This window comes from Aspergillus homomorphus, assembly GCF_003184865.1.
Source record: "Aspergillus homomorphus CBS 101889 unplaced genomic scaffold BO97scaffold_53, whole genome shotgun sequence".
Taxonomy (NCBI): Eukaryota; Fungi; Ascomycota; class Eurotiomycetes; order Eurotiales; family Aspergillaceae; genus Aspergillus; species Aspergillus homomorphus.
In genome coordinates, this window is record NW_020291939.1 from 102682 (window position 1) to 118332 (window position 15651).

The 15651-nt window shown below is 51.7% G+C and overlaps 6 protein-coding genes across 6 annotated transcripts; 3 read left to right on the top strand and 3 right to left on the bottom strand.

Moving 5' to 3' along the window:
* Nucleotides 1-72: 72 nt before the first annotated feature.
* Nucleotides 73-1706, top strand: BO97DRAFT_227172 (actin-related protein ArpA). Its single transcript, XM_025690689.1, has 3 exons — nt 73-1108; nt 1163-1477; nt 1535-1706. Exons 1-3 carry the CDS (start codon nt 341-343, stop codon nt 1595-1597), a joined length of 1146 nt encoding a protein of 381 aa, XP_025547266.1. The 5' UTR covers nt 73-340; the 3' UTR covers nt 1598-1706.
* Nucleotides 1707-3028: 1322 nt separating this feature from the next.
* BO97DRAFT_227184 (uncharacterized protein) lies at nt 3029-3512 on the bottom strand. The gene has a single exon (XM_025690691.1). The coding sequence runs from the start codon at nt 3376-3378 to the stop codon at nt 3076-3078; it is 303 nt and encodes a 100-aa protein (XP_025547267.1). The 5' UTR covers nt 3379-3512; the 3' UTR covers nt 3029-3075.
* BO97DRAFT_227183 (DUF3602 domain-containing protein) lies at nt 3513-4350 on the bottom strand. The gene has a single exon (XM_025690690.1). The coding sequence runs from the start codon at nt 4115-4117 to the stop codon at nt 3647-3649; it is 471 nt and encodes a 156-aa protein (XP_025547268.1). The 5' UTR covers nt 4118-4350; the 3' UTR covers nt 3513-3646.
* Nucleotides 4351-4964: 614 nt separating this feature from the next.
* BO97DRAFT_227186 (uncharacterized protein) lies at nt 4965-6089 on the top strand. The gene is made up of 4 exons (XM_025690692.1): nt 4965-4981; nt 5036-5376; nt 5454-5627; nt 5674-6089. Exons 2-4 carry the CDS (start codon nt 5293-5295, stop codon nt 5899-5901), a joined length of 486 nt encoding a protein of 161 aa, XP_025547269.1. The 5' UTR covers nt 4965-4981; nt 5036-5292; the 3' UTR covers nt 5902-6089.
* Nucleotides 6090-8899: 2810 nt separating this feature from the next.
* On the top strand, nt 8900-9718 carry BO97DRAFT_417980 (putative U1 snRNP complex component Yhc1; the record flags this gene model as incomplete). Its single annotated transcript, XM_025696498.1, has 4 exons — nt 8900-8966; nt 9033-9161; nt 9227-9307; nt 9366-9718. The coding sequence occupies 4 exons, from the start codon at nt 8900-8902 to the stop codon at nt 9716-9718; spliced, it is 630 nt and encodes a 209-aa protein (XP_025547270.1).
* Nucleotides 9719-10927: 1209 nt separating this feature from the next.
* BO97DRAFT_354832 (transient receptor potential ion channel family protein) lies at nt 10928-13217 on the bottom strand (the record flags this gene model as incomplete). Its single annotated transcript, XM_025692111.1, has 2 exons — nt 10928-12777; nt 12845-13217. The coding sequence occupies 2 exons, from the start codon at nt 13215-13217 to the stop codon at nt 10928-10930; spliced, it is 2223 nt and encodes a 740-aa protein (XP_025547271.1).
* Nucleotides 13218-15651: the final 2434 nt, after the last annotated feature.

Consider the following 15651-nt stretch of genomic DNA (forward strand, 5'->3'; position numbering starts at 1 on the left):
CCAAGCTTCTCCGCGCGGGCAGATCAACCCGACTAAACCAACTGCAACTTACTTTGCTTTCCCAAACGCGCAAAAAGAATCTCACAACCATCGCTTTTGTTCTTTATTCTCTTTTCCTTCTCCCCCTCCCCCTCCTTTTTCTCACGCTCTTTCGTCTCCCTGGGCAGTCTCAATACTTTAAACTGAGTCTCCGATACACCTATCGTCCAATCAGCAAACCGACCCGGCCGCCGGGGCCTTCCCAAGTCCAGATAAACAATCGATCCCCAAACCACCCGCTCCCGGCCTCAACCAGCGCTTCGTTCCCCTTTCCTGTTCTTTCTCCTCACTCTCCTCCACAATGGCAGAAGCCACCCTACACAACGCCCCGATAGTCATTGACAATGGTAGCGGGACTATTCGCGCCGGATTTGCGGGGGAGGAAGTTCCCTCGTGCTTCTTCCCCTCGTTCGTCGGTCGGCCCAAACATCCGCGGGTGATGGCCGGTGGCCTGGAGGGAGATGTCTTCATCGGGGCCCGCGCCGAGCAACTGCGCGGCCTGCTCAAGATCCGGTACCCGCTGGAGCACGGCATCGTGACGGACTGGGATGACATGGAGAAGATCTGGCACTACGTGTACGAGAACGAACTGAAGACGCTGCCGGAGGAACACCCCGTGCTCTTGACGGAGCCGCCGCTCAACCCGCGCAAGAACCGCGACGCCGCCGCCCAGATCATGTTCGAGACCTTCAACGTCCCCGCGCTGTATACCTCTATCCAGGCCGTCCTGTCGCTGTACGCGTCCGGCCGCACGACGGGCGTGGTGCTCGATTCAGGGGACGGCGTGTCCCACGCGGTGCCGGTGTTTGAGGGCTTCGCGATCCCCAACAGTATCCGGCGCATCGATGTCGCGGGGCGGGATGTCACCGAGCAGCTGCAGTTGCTGCTCCGCAAGAATGGCCATGTGCTGCATACCAGTGCGGAGAAGGAGGTCGTCCGGATGATCAAGGAGAAGGTGTGCTACGTGTCGTTGGACCCCAAGCGCGAGGAGAAGGACTGGATGAACAGCTACCACAAGTCGGAGACTAAGTCGGTGGACTATGCATTGCCGGACGGGCACAAGATCAAGGTACGAAAGCTATATAACCGCGAATGAACGTCTTTCTCTAACGGCGACGAACAGATTGGGCAGGAACGCTATCGCGCTCCGGAGATTCTCTTCGACCCGGAACTCATTGGCTTGGAGTATCCGGGAGTGCATCAGATTGTCCAGGATGCCATCACCCGGACGGATCTCGACCTGCGCAAGTCCTTGTACCTCAACATTGTTCTTTCCGGAGGATCGACACTATGCAAGAACTTTCCTGATCGATTGATGCGCGAGATTAAGCGGTTAGCTGTGGAGGACATGAAGATCCGGATCTCTGCACCTGCCGAACGCAAATACACGACCTGGATCGGAGGAGGTATCTTGGCTGGCTTGAGTACATTCCGCAAGGTATATTGCAACCGCTCTGGAGCCCCTGTTTGACCACTTGCTAATAAAAGCGATTAGATGTGGGTGAGCGCGGATGAGTGGCACGAAGATCCAGAGATCATCCACCGCAAGTTCGCCTAATCGTGCTGCATCGCAAGACGACGTCCCGATTGCGGACCTCATGAAATGATTGACGGACAACAACCCCATCGCGCAGAAGCCAGTGAAAGCATCCCAGAGAGCCAACGACTAGCACGCACGAAGGTATCAGTTGTCCAAGTAGGGCCCTGATTAATCCAGAGCCTCACAACACCCAACAGCAGCCTTTTCATAGATACCCCTGCCTTCCTTGTCTATTCATGTCTCAGAGTCTCAAACCACCATATCCACCTTCACCTCGCCCCGACGATCCTATTCGTGTCTTCTCGGGAAACACTAAACTTGCCACTCTACCCAGTACATCCTCTGCACGTGCACAAACGATAAAGGGTGCTTCTACTACTTCCTTCCCAACTGTCACACCTCGTGGCTTGGCAGGTATCCCGTTATGGCTCCGTTGGGATGGACAATCCACCAATACAGTGGCAACCGGGAGTCTTCTCGGGACTATCTCCAAAGGCTGTGCTTTTCCATTTGAGCGGAACTTGTGTAAGAACGAGCGATGACCACCACTCTCGCCTCTTTACTCCTCCTGTCCATGTGCCTCGGTCCTGTTCTATTCTACTGTACTTTTTGTGTAAATATTGGATGGCATAGATGAAATGAATGAGCGAACCACACAAATACTTCTTTCTTTTCCCTCTCTGTTTCCCATATTCCACCGTAATGTAGTGTGTAAGCAAGCACCATTCCGATAACAGGCAGATCATGGAGGGCAGAATACTGTACTGTACATCACCGCTCTACCGCCTACAATTCCAACCCAAATACGGTTTCTATTCCTAACTGGAAACCCCCATTCACAGCCTCAACAGTGTGAACAAAGTGGCTGTGTAACCTTGCCCATGGAAGAGTAGTTATACGAGGAGAGAAGGAGCCACCAAACAGCGATTCTCAAGAGAAGAGAGGCAGGCAGGCAGGCAGTCAGAACCCTCATGCTTTACACACCGTAAAACCCATCTATACCATGTACTGTACCTACCTACCGGACTATCCGCATCGGCAGCTCAGCTTGCTCTCCCTCAAAATGAGGTCATAATCCCCAATCTAGACCCAAACAAAGTTCCCCTGCAGATAACTATACAAACCAACCAAAAGACCAACCACCAATTCCCACCTAACCAACATACCTACATCGCACCAGAACCCGCCACGTAGTTTAGTCTAGAGCACAGTATAAGTAAGGTGCGCTCTAGATTCACATCTAGATTCGCTCTGGCCGGGCAGAGGCGAAAGCCGAGGGCCAAGAATAAGGTTAAGCATCCCGCTTCATCCCTCGTACTCGAGTTGCGATCCCCCCACCACCGCAAAGCATTAAGTTCGGTTCGCGAGTACGACTCCCATTCTCTGGCTGTGCTTTGGGGTTTTGGGGGCAAGGTCTATGAGTTTACGGTTTACAATGAGGAACAATAGGTTTGTGTGTCTGTTTGGGTTTCATTCCACAGTGAGGTTGGTGGTAGCTATCTAGGGGGTACAGGATGTAGATAGGTTTGGGCCATTTGGAACGACCTGCTGTGTACAGTACATGCTTGGTAGGCTGCTGTGGAAGGGAAGGCTGAGGGTGTTGAAGTTGGGATCAGACATGTCACACACAGAAAAAAGAAAAAAAAAAGTAAAAAAAAGGCTATGCGATGGCGATCCAGAAGATGGATCATGGTTCGATCATAGCTAATGGGGGTATCATGTTGAAGAGGATGTGAATGGAAATGCAATTTGCAAAGGTTGAAGAGGTTGAATGTTGAGATGAGAGTGTTGTGACTCATGGGTGTAATCTGTAGCACCCCTAATTGGTTTGGAAAGGTGAATTAGAACAAACGTAGTTGAATGTTGAAGTAGAATCCTCCAAGCCGAGAAAGCAAGGCGGTTTTGTTGTGAAATCAAAAACTTTTTTGGTGGATGGGAGTCGTGAAGTCGTGAGAGTCATGGTTCAGAAGGACAAGTTCGCAGACGCTTTTGTGTAGAAGCAAATGTTGAATGAAGGCGAGAAGTTGCAATGGTGGTGGTTGTCCCAGCGAAAGCTAACCAGCCGGCCTATGCCATGCTCCGGAGCTTGCCCCATCCCTTATTCAGACCGCGAAGAGCACGCTCGCGCGCGGAGCCAGAGCTGCTGCTGGTGCCGTTGCTGCTAGCGGAGAGCTTGCGCGAGAGGCTGCTGGATGAGTCGTCGCGAAAGACCATGTTTCCGGCACCCCCGCGGCCGACGTGGTAAACGGGCGCGGCGCGGCGGAGCTCCCGTTCCAATTCCTCGTCGAAGCTAAAGATGGCGCGCTCGCTGCTGCTGTGCACATTGCCGGCGCCGCCCCGGCCGGACGTAAAGGTGGTGGGCACGCGCGAATCGAGGCGCGTCAACGACGCAGGTCCGGTGGCCGTCTGGGAGGGGGTGGTCTTGGTGCCCTTCAAATTGATAACATTGCCGGCGCCTCCACGAGCCGTGTGTAAAGCTGGACGGCTGGTGTGAGGAACCGACGGGTGCGGTTCAATGACTCGATATGATCCCGGCATGGTGGAATGTGTTCAATTGGTATGTGTGTATGTGGGTGTTATGATTCGATATGCAACTGCGCTAACGGCGATGACTCAATGCAGCGATGATGCAATGCGACGAGAGACAAGACGCGCAATTGGGACTCGGTATATGCGAATTGATTCGAGTCGAGTGGGGGGGAGGGTGAAAGGGTGAGTTGAGGATAGCTATGATATCCTTGTGCGGAGGCTGAACGGTGAAGTGAAAGAAGGCCGGCAGGAACTGTGGTTGAAGTATAAGATTCAAAGAAGACAAGAGAAAGAAAAAAATTTCTTTTTCTTTTTAGTTTTCCTGTTTAGAAAAGACCGTTCTCTTTCTTGGATGTCGTGATGATGGAACTATCCACTATAGCCTCGAACCAGACATTGTGGCGGGGACGGATTTATATAGAATGGACGAGTAAGCGGAGAGGAAGGCAGTCCCCCTTTGTGACGGCAGACGACTCATGATTGCACCACGGGGATTAGCCTGGGAGTTTTTCCCTTTCCAGGCACCGCAAAAGAATAGTGAGCCAGCCCTCAGGGTCACACGCGGTGCCAAAGTGGACCAGCAGCAAAATCTCTGCTGGCATCAAGTTCCAGAGAGAGTTTGCCGGTTGAACCGCGCGCATAACAACGGGAACTCCAACTCTTGGGCTGAGCCCCGTTTAAAGCAGCAGCGAGGAACGTGCGGCTCATTCAGCCAGTCGTGGGCAGTCCTGGTCGACCATGCGGTGGTTTGGGAGCAATGACTGGGTGGGATGAGATCCACTGCGGCCAGAACCCGTTGCTGCTTTAATCGACTCTCGCGATCATCTGACCCCAACTGGTCAGTCAAATTTCCAGTCCCCGCCCAACCAAAACGTAACAGAAACTGGCCCCAGAACCAATCAGCCCCTGACTCAACGCCCATCGCAGTTTCCTGGGGGTAATGGAAATTGTCTGGTCGGTCACGCGTCATCGACCTTTCCTTCTTTGTGATTGCGTGAGGGAGTCAAGGAGAGAGAGAGGCAGGGATGAGGATGGCGCAACAGTAACGGTAAAAGCAACAGCAACAGTGACAGTGACAGTGTTAGTCAAGGTATTATGGTTGTGATATTGACCATCACTTTACTCTCTCTCTCTCTCTCTCTCTGCCCCCCTCTATCCAACCAAGTAACACAATTCTAAGATCAATGCGGGCCTCTTTTTTTGTCCTTTCTTTTTCTTTTGCCCTCGTGGCTCCAAGAATAACGAAAATTAAAAAAATATATATATATGTATATATAATCAATAGTGTGTGGTGGGCAGATGCAGGCAAGCCACGCTAACCCTCTGCTGCTTTCCCCGCAAAAAGCCATCGGAGGAGCAGTACAGTTGCATCATCGTTGCCCGGTTCCCCTCGGTGTACCTCCAAACAACATTCCCAACAAGGGCGGCATTCCCCCCGACAGGAGTTCCCCTCGAGTATCCCTCGAGTACTGGCATTGGCCATTACGAAAGAGATTGCGTGAATGATGGCAATTTTCAGGTCGTCAAACCACTGCGCACTGCGGCATGATGCTGATCAGGCACAGCTAGCGGAATGTGCGAGAAGAAGCCAACCCTGCCGTCGCTCGCCGCGCCTGAAGACCCGGTGCATTATTGCATTGTCTTGCGCCATTGTGCCCGGATGTCCGTGTGTCGGTGGAAAGGGGGAGAATCAGGAGAATCAAGGCATCGTAGAAGGCGGTGGTGATGCTGACTGTGCTGGTGATGGTGAGTTGTTGTCGATGAAAGTTGATGTTCGAGACCATCGACGTTAGTCACGTTAGCCCCGATTTGATATTCCACACTACTGGCATCGTGTGAAGATCTTTCATCCACTCACTGCCCCTCTCTCTCTCTCTCTCTCTCTCTCTCTTGCTCACCGCCCATGATTGTTCCTCCCACTATCACCTGCCCGCCATGCTCATTGCCTCACTTCAGTGGCAGTGGATAGTCATGAAGGAGCCCTGCTGGCCAAGGCTGAGTGTATTGGGCCCAGCCATCACCATCATCATCATCCATCAGCTGGACAGCCAAATTCTACACCGAAACAGAGTCAACCCTGAGTAAGGATGCCGCTAACCCCAAGGGGGACAGCTTCCCCAGAATTACTGAACTATTACCGACTAGACTGGACTGGAGGAGAAACTGAGAAATTTTCACCATGAAACGAGTCAACCGGCCCTAAGAGGGGCCAAACCGAAGGATCCAGGATGACGATGGGACCCCCCTTTCCCCCTTTCTCTTCGAATGCCAGAAATGCCTCACTGTGCAATTCGGGTGCACTGGCCACTGATGCTATTTTCCTCCTCCCAGGGATATGAAATTTTCACCCTTTTTCCCCACACGACAGGGCTGTCGCGGACTCGCGTTAGTCATTTTCTCGGGCCAGACTGGCGGTTATTACGAGTGACACTTGGCTTGGAGACTTGGAGAGGTGTCTCCAACCAATTGCAAGGGGGAATGCCCGCATAACCCCTCAGATTCTCGGTGGTAGTCTACGTAGGACATGTAAGTTGCGATGAGACATGAGGGGAATGAAGGAACCTTGAAGCCTTGAATGAAGAAGAGAGATGGATGCTCTGAATGGTCCTGACAACCGAGCCGGTCCAGCCGGCAAATGGCCGGTCCCGCATGGCTGCAGTCAGTCAGTCGCTGCTGCATTGGCCTGAGGCGGCAAGGCGGCAAGGCGGCAAAGGAAGGATGGTTCGGAAAAGAACACGTCGTTTCCCTTCCACTGATTCCACTCTCTCCCTCTTCCCCGGATTTTCCTGCCGGTATTCGTTTCATCAGTCAGCAGTTCCCCCTCCCTCTCTCTCTTTTCCCCTCCTTTCCTCTCTCCTAAGCATGACGTTCCCAACCAGACTTCTTCCTTCGCCCTTCCGGATGTCTACTCCGTTGCGAGGTTATGGCCCGGCCCTCGGTTGATTCTTGATTCCAATTCGCGTGGTTGGAACAGCCGATTTGTGGGGGTAATGCAGCACCTGACCGTCCAGTCTCGTCAAACAAGGTCAAGAACCACTCCTTGCCGGTCCTGAAATCCGGGGGTGGACTGATTCGTTTCGAGATCCAATTTTGGTCCTTGAGCACGAGGGAGGCAAGCTCATAACGACTCACGGGACCAACGTCTTTCTGGCCACTCTTCGAACTGATGGACGAACGCACCCCGGCTCTGCCAGCTGGGTTGCGAAGATTGATTGTCCCAGGGACAATTCCCGGGGCCCCGGGTCATCTCCTGCCTTGCCCTGATGATCACGAATAATCCTAGCCAATGGAGACTCGCTCTTGGCCTATTTTCCAAGATTCATGCTCTCCCTTTTAGCATTTCTTCTGCATGGTTGGATCATTCCCCTGTATTCTTTGATTTGTCTGCCCTCAGCTCCTCGTGCTCGGCCTTCTGGCCATGCAAGGTGCCCAACCGTTGAGTACCATTTGGGCCTCGAGCTTACTGGGTGTCATTATCCATGCTGTATCTCATTTGAACAGCAAGGAACTAGGGGTCACTTGGGTGTCCTCCCTTTCTAGACGTGACTGTTGTGGCGCACCTATGTCAAGGCCTGGAATCCACGGTTTTGCTCAACCAATCAACAGCTGTCATTATAGAGAAGACCGCAGCAATGCGCAAACAAATCCCATCACACTCCGTCATCGTCCCCTATTCATAGTTCAGTCGAGAGGGTAGATCTCTTGCAATCAACGACTTCAGACTCCGGATTCCGCTCATCAGGACAAGGTAGGATCATACCGGATAGCTTTCGCTGCAGATAGGCATCGTATCCTCACTGATATCGGCTCGTCGAGCCTGCATCATCCTAGGTAGCCCCGATCCTCGTTCTGTGACCACTATTATCGACACTAGTGAGAATACGCATGATTGCCATGATTAATACTGGGACTACTACTACTGATCACGGCTCCCGATGCTTATATCGGCTAGCTCATTGTATAGCTGTAGCATAGCTTAGTTAAAATAAGTCCGCATGCTTCAATCATGCTTGAGCACAAGAGCATTAGATCTGGGATTCTACTTCAGGTCTCAACATGCATCAAACCTGTTACCTTGTCCTACGATTAATCCAAACTGTGGCACTGAATCTCCCACAAATGCGCAGAATGCCTTCTGTCACACAAGCTTGATGTGATTCTGGTAATGACTGAAAATTTGTTCACAATATGCACGCAATATGCCGACTTGTGCAGCTGTCTCGGTAGAACCCGATTAGTATATCTTAGATGTTGATGCCTAAGGCTTGAGTGTCGCACGAGATATTCTGCCCCGTATCACCGCCATGATATCGCCTCGAACTCCGCCCTCCAGTTCTCCGTTTTCGATCAGGTCAAAATTTCCCAGCATCCAACAATTCTACGCGCGAAATATACTCAGCAACCCGCAATTTTCGGTCTCTTTTTCTGTTCTATACACGCGCTGAACGACTTCGAGCGAATCGCCCCGTCCACGCGCAACGCGCCAACTGAGCGCTCCCGAGCGAAGCTTAATCCGCCTCAGTCACTATCTAAGAATCAAAATGCCAAAATATAAGTATTCGCCCACTCGCTCAGCAGGACCTTACTGACAGAAACCTCACTCTTCTGTAGGTTATCTCCATATAGCGTCCTCTTCATTTCCGATCCCTGTGCTCTCGTACTGCCGACAATCTTATTCCTGTGGACTTCACGCGAACTCATCCTACTACATACTCACGACGCCACCATGAAACTGACCCACGACTTCGAACGATAGGTGATTACTGCGATGTCTACCTTACGCACGACTCGATGAGCGTGCGCAAGGCACACAACTCCGGACGCAACCACTTAAGAAACGTTGTGGAGTACTATCAACGTACGGCACAGTCTTCCCATGTCCGACGCCCATGAGATCGCAACAGTTATCTAACACATCTTGCAGAGATCGGACAAGAGAAGGCCCAATCCGTCATCGACTCCATCACCTCGTCATACGCCGCCGAAGGCCAGGCCGTACCCAACCCTGCAATGGCTCCTCCAGGCGCTTTTCCGCCTCCATTCGGATTCCCCGGTACGTTTCACCCAGCGCACCACTCTGCCCCGATACGAAATGTCGAATATGGACTGACCATTCAGGCCGACCAGGTCAACTTCCCCCTCCTCCGTTCGGAATGCCCGCACCTGGCGCAGCCGCTGGAGCTCCAGGCATGCCTCCTCGTACGTCCACCCAGACCAAACAGCACATAAAAAACCATGTATACTAACGATATAACAGCCCCTGGAGCACGAGGTCTTCCCTTTCCACCCCCGTTTCCCGTCCCCGGCGGCCCCGGCGCCCCAGGCGGTCTCCCTGCCCTGCCCAACATGCCCCCGGGAGCCCAGGGCTTCCCTCCTATCCCTCCTCCGGGCGGATTCCCCGCTGGCTTCCCCACGCCTCCTCCCGGCGCCGCAGGCTTCCCGGGTCTTCCTCCGCCAGGCCAGCTTCCCCCAGCAGGATACAGCCCCAGTCCGACTCCCGGGATGAACGGCCCACCAGGGCCAGACGCATATGCTCATGCAGCGCCTCCCCCGGGCATGGGGTCCGCAGGCCTGCCTGGTCCACCTCCGGGTTTGAGCGACAGACGATAATCGAAGAGTTGAGTCTCCTCTGCCGTTGCATGTTGTCGCCTTTAGTTCGATATTTTACTTCCTCATATCTCATGTATTTTCTTCTCTCTCTTCCATATGTTTCTTTGAAATGCCTTTATACCTTGAACTTGACTCTCGGTCTATCTTGTTTTTAGACATGTCACTCGGGCTTACTTGAACTTGCTTCTTGTTTTGTGTGGTTTGTTTCTCTCATTCTGGCGTGGTATCTATTTGAATATGACATTTGTGGATTCGGGGTTTTCCTTTCCTATCTGGTGTCCTTCATCATATCTCTCTCCTCTTTCCGGCATTGTAAGAAACCAAGAAGTAGAAAAAGAAACCAGACAGCTGACTAGTAGACTAACAATGATGAACTATGCATTTACTTCCAACCTCTCCCCATTTTTGGTGAACAGAACTAGCGATGCGTCCGACTACGTCCTGAATTCCCAGTAACTTACAGATCGATGCATCTCATCCGCATTAAACAATAAATCCATCCCATCTTTCTTTCCTTTTAAGATACCAGATAAAGATACACACATAAATCACAGAGGAAAGCAGAATAAAACAGGGATATCGCGGATTACCATCACCAACCAGGTCAATCACACTCTTTCTTTATTCTTCGCACATCAATCAAGTAAAAAGAAATGGAATAATAGCAGAAGATAGTAATAGTAGTAGAAACATGGTGAATAATCCGTGGGCACAAAGATATAGAAATAGAAACAAAAATCCCCCATGTTCAGGTGTATATAACCGATCTCCAGATCCAGTTGTTTCAGAACGCCAGCTGTAAAACTTAAGAGTAGGAAATTGGGAAATTGGTGGTATGCGAGGTCAGTTGTAGACCCAGTGGTGGGTGAGAGGGGGGTGGGATGTCGGTCGGGTAATGTTGGTAGGAAGGTAGGTAGGTAGGAGGTCGGTAGGTAGTAGGTAGGTAGGAGGTAGGTCTTGGTGGAGGGTCTTCGGTATAACACAGTACACACAATCCGACATGGAAAGAGATGGAAATCTGAAAAGCAAGAAAAAAACGCACCTGGTGCGGGAAGAATTGTATAGGTAATAGAAAGCTAGAATGGCTCTTGAATAGAATAGAAGAGGAGTCAATCCATGCCTTTTCCCCGCACGTGCACACACACAAGGCCATAACTTCATCACAAGCAAGGCTAGATAGAAAGCAATTCATGTGAATTTATTCAACGCTCAGTGATCATATCCTGCCCCCCTTTGCCATGGACTCGGATTGTTTTGTTGGCGGTATGCGTGTGGGTTTTGCATTGGGGATGAGGTGTAGCCACGCGGGACAGGCGATGGTGATCGCCCAAAGTTGGCATCGTGCGAGCCGTTGCGGTTGTCGCTGGGGAACAGCGGCAACGAGGGGTCCACGGGGGAGGCTGGCGAGCGCGCTGCGTGGTTCGGCGAAGGGTCGGGCGCTTCGAGGTTCTGACGGCTGACGCTAGCCCCGTTGCCGCTGGAAAAAGAGGCGTTGTCATCCTCAAAAGGACTGGACTTATAGGGCGAATCCTTCACGTCACCACGCGCAGTCGCACCCAGAGCGTCCAATTCGGTTGTCAGCTGGCTGCCCGACTTGATGAATGACCCCCGATCATCTCTCATCGGCTGATAGCGTGTGTCCGGGTTCTTGGATACAATGGCATAGATAGAAGCGACAAGCACCATAATCAAGAGCACAAGGGCGAAGATCGCGTTGATAACAAAGAACACAACACCCATAACACCAGTGACAATGCCGGGTTGGTTGAACACGTTCGAGAAAAAGAGGAGGAAGATGACGTTAAGAAAGTTGATAGCAGCGATGGCGATGTTGTAGATATTAGTCTTCTTGTCCATCCACGGGCGCAGCACACTAACAGCGATAAGCATGCAGGCTTCGATAATAACCAAGGCGATAGTTTGGACAACCGGGGCCGGCTGACTCAAGCCGATAAACATGCCCTTAACGAAGATGTATCCCAGGAAGGGAAGAATAAAGTAGTATGCAGTTGCTCGATACTGCACATACAAGAAACCCCACTTGTTCAGACAGGTCGGGTCAGAAAAGAGAATATAAGCCGGGTTTTTGTGCATCGCCGTTGACCGATTCGCTAAGCGTAGCACCTTGAGGGCTGCCCAGCCCAGAGCAGCGATAATCGACAGAAACATGACAACCGCCAGGACCACCTCTGCTGCAGAATCCCGCTGGGTGAGCTCCCATAGGCACAGAACGGCCATTTGGGGAAAGCCGATCAGGGTCAGTCGGAAAAGAATGCCACGAGCGACTACTTTCCAGCCATTGCGGAAGTCCTGGAACTTGTTGCTCTTCATCCTACCATGCTTGGCCAATAGCTCACAGCCGAGCTTGAAAAGGCCAACGAGAATCATGACCAAAGCAACAAAGACAACGAAGAAAATGAGACCTGTCATGAAGATGTTTGTCGATTCGATCTTGGCCGTGAAGCCAACGCGCTCGATACCTCGCACAATGACAGTAGAGTCGGTCGCCGTCTTGCTGGTCCCTGACGCGCGCTTGCGCATGTAGTTCAGATAGCCGCTCGCTCGGCGGAAGACGCCTTGTTCCTCGAGAGAACGCTTTCTGCGTTTATAGGTTGCGACCGAGGTTGTCGACAAACTCGACAAAAGCGTCGCGGCGGTGCCTCCGGTGGCTCTTTGATACCAGGTACAGATATCCTCCAAAAAGCCGACATGGATGATACCCATACTCCACTGGAAGTTCTGCGTCCAAGCTTCAACGATCGGGGGCATGTGCACCGATGTCATGCCAATCATGGCCTGAGACTGCATGAAGCTGAACAGAGACAGGGCGTTGGCTGCGACATGGGCAGCGGTATTCGAGTGTCCCAAGCCCGAGGTGATGGCAGAGGCAGCCAGACCTAATCCAGAGATGACGGCGGTTGCCCAGCCGACACCCTTTTGATAAACGGTCTGACCGTTGGAGAGGGCTGCTTCCATACAGGTGATGCTAGTGTTGGTCTCCGTGGAGTTGATATAGATACGCACTCTGGCGTCGAGATCGGGGACAGTATAGGCGATTCCTAGGTAATACCGGTTAGCGTGTCTAGGGATTCTGCAAGGCATATGATGCGTTTGAGTGCTACTCACCTGGGATGTCTTTGATGACAGACTCGGGAACGGTCATTGCGGCTTTAGGGACATCAATGGCTCCGGTATTCATAGGACAAAGACCGGCGATACCCATTTTACATGGGTCCAATTTCATCGACAGGGCATTGATGCCGTAGGCCGTGAGCTGCAATTCCGCATTGACATAGCCGGAGATTGCTGACACTCCATCGAAGCTAAAGGAGAGCGAACGATTGCCGGGCGTAAATACGACACTAAAGTATGTAACCGTGAAGTTGCTGGTCTCTTGACAGAGGTTGAGGGCGCTAGATTCGATGAGTCTGGTGGCGGTCACCTGCAAGGTATTGAGGAAGGCGAGAAGAAGCCCGAAGTAGATGGAGGATAATCGCATATTGGCCGAGACGTGTCCGGGGACAACAATATCATTAACCGATAGGGAGGGGACCCGTCAAATATTTTATCTAGCAATGCGGAGAAAGCGAAGCGGACAATCCGAAGGTGGTACTCCAGAGCACCAACTTGGCGCGAGCCGGAAGCGGAAGTCGTGGGACGTCCAAGGTTGTCCTGCGGCAGGGCTTATTTGGTTCAGGTTCCAGGGAAGGTGTCCTCGATGGTCAAGAAGATCGAGATGGATCGGTAGTCGAGGAACGGTTCGTTGCAATTACGGTTCACAACGTCATTGATGGCCCAAGGCGGTGGTGGTTGGTAGAAGAAACAGGGTAAATGATCGGCTAAGTAATTCTAGTTGGTCAAAGGAGCGACTGGAAGTAGTAATTCGGTATATAAACGAGCGTTAGACTGAAAAGTCGAATAATTTGCGTAGTGAGAGACTGTTTTTTTTTAACGAAGTCGAAAGTTGGAGAAATTCAAATGAGCGAATGTGGACGGCGACACACAGTATGGCCGTTGGAGGGGGGAGGTGGTGGATGGGAGGGAGTGGTGTATGAGTAGGAAAGGGACAGGAGGAGCCCGGGTCGATTTGGTTGCCTGAGTCTCCCTAAAAGTGGGTGCTTAGAGAGCAGGCAATGTTCGCACCCTCTCAACTAAGTCAAGTTGAAAAGACGAAAAAGAGATAGAAACGAGAGGGGGAAAGGAAAAGGTAGTACAAGTACAAGGAACGAAGGAAGAGCGTGAAAAGAAGCAGAAGACCCTCTTCACTACCCAGTGATCTCACACATACACACACAACACACACACGCACACAATCACTCGACTCTCACTCTCAGACTGTGGCTCTCTGGGGGGCAGGCGGAGTGATTTCTTCAGGGGAGAGAGTGGAAAGAGAGAGAGCGAGACCCAGAGCTGGTCGTAGGAGAGACGGGCGGGAATGCTTGTGAAACCATCGGAGACCCTCTTACGGGCTGACTCAGCACGGGGCCGTGGTCAGGGGCCAATCAACGACGCGGGTGGCCTTGTCACGGATGGGTGGGGCTGGGCTCAATCAGGTTAAGCGCCGAGTATGGGGTCTGTATTTTTACCACCAGGGAATATTCAGACCTTCATCAATCAATCATACACTGCTTCAATGGATCATAGATCTGGGGGAGAGTCACAGATAGACGAAGGACAGGGCACAAAGGCGGAGGAGAGTGAAAAAGAAGACAGAAAATGGCGCTGGAGCCTTCGGAATGAAAACCTTATGATTGTTCCGTGGGCCCTCTGTCCTTTTTCCAGGTATGCACTAACGCTGACAGCAATGATGATGCTGCCGCTGCTACTACTCTACTACTGTACTAACTACTGTTGTTGCTGCGCTGATCAAGACAAGAGGGCCAAATTGTTAAACAGGAATGGGAATTTGCCGCTGAGGCAGCTGGCAGGATGCTCTGGTGTGTGTCTAGTGATCACCACCAACACCACCACTACCTCTTTCTGCTACCTACACATTAAACTTACAGTACCATTATGCGTAGTAAGTGCACGCGCGTCCCCTCAGGGGGGGCAGGGTCTGGGCCGAATGCGGATGCGGATGCAGATATTGTCTCGCTGTGAACTTCTCCCTCGCCCGTCGCTCCGCCCTTGACTCTGATTTGCCTCTTCACTCACGGCCCAGCGAAAATCTATGGGCGCTTGAAGAGAAGAACGATTGGGACTGGTTGAGTGGTCTCCAATCTATCCACGGATTGTGAGATTTGGTCTCCTGGAGTCTATGCTTGAGGTCCACTCGACTGCTACCTACGTAGTCCATCCGCTACGTTTGAACTCTAGACATTACATGTACCAAGTGAGAGAGGGAGTGGATCTTCTCGACGGGCGTTCATGATGATGGTCAGAGTCGAGGTTTAACCACCATGGATGCGCAACACACCGACCGACGGGCAAATCATATTTTACCCCTTTGGACTTCTCATGGTGTGCTTGCTCTTGGTCTCGCCAATGTCAGTGATATTCTTGCTATTTTTAAACCGGACATTACCACGAGTCTGCTCCTACTCCTAGCTGAAACTGGTCGGCGCATATTTGATCCAGTAGGGTAAGCGGAAGACTATGCCGATCGATCAAGCCCCGTGCCTTTTACCACTTTTTATCTACCTTGTCTATGAACTATCAGGCTTTGGCGTCTGGCGACTTTCACAAACCATTCCTCCACTTACAATCGAACCACGATGCCCTGAATGACTACACTGTGATACTGGGTAGCGTATAGAATAAGGTAAGCGCTTTCGTCGACACGCTTTTAATCAGGGATTGACAAACGGCAGAGAAGAGCCAATTGTTGTCAGTTTCGCAGTGGTACCTCTGCTACTCCGAGTTGATCTGGCTGATCCTCAACGTATTCGTATCCTTTTTGCCCAGTTATACTAACAGCCCGAGTCTTACTCCCT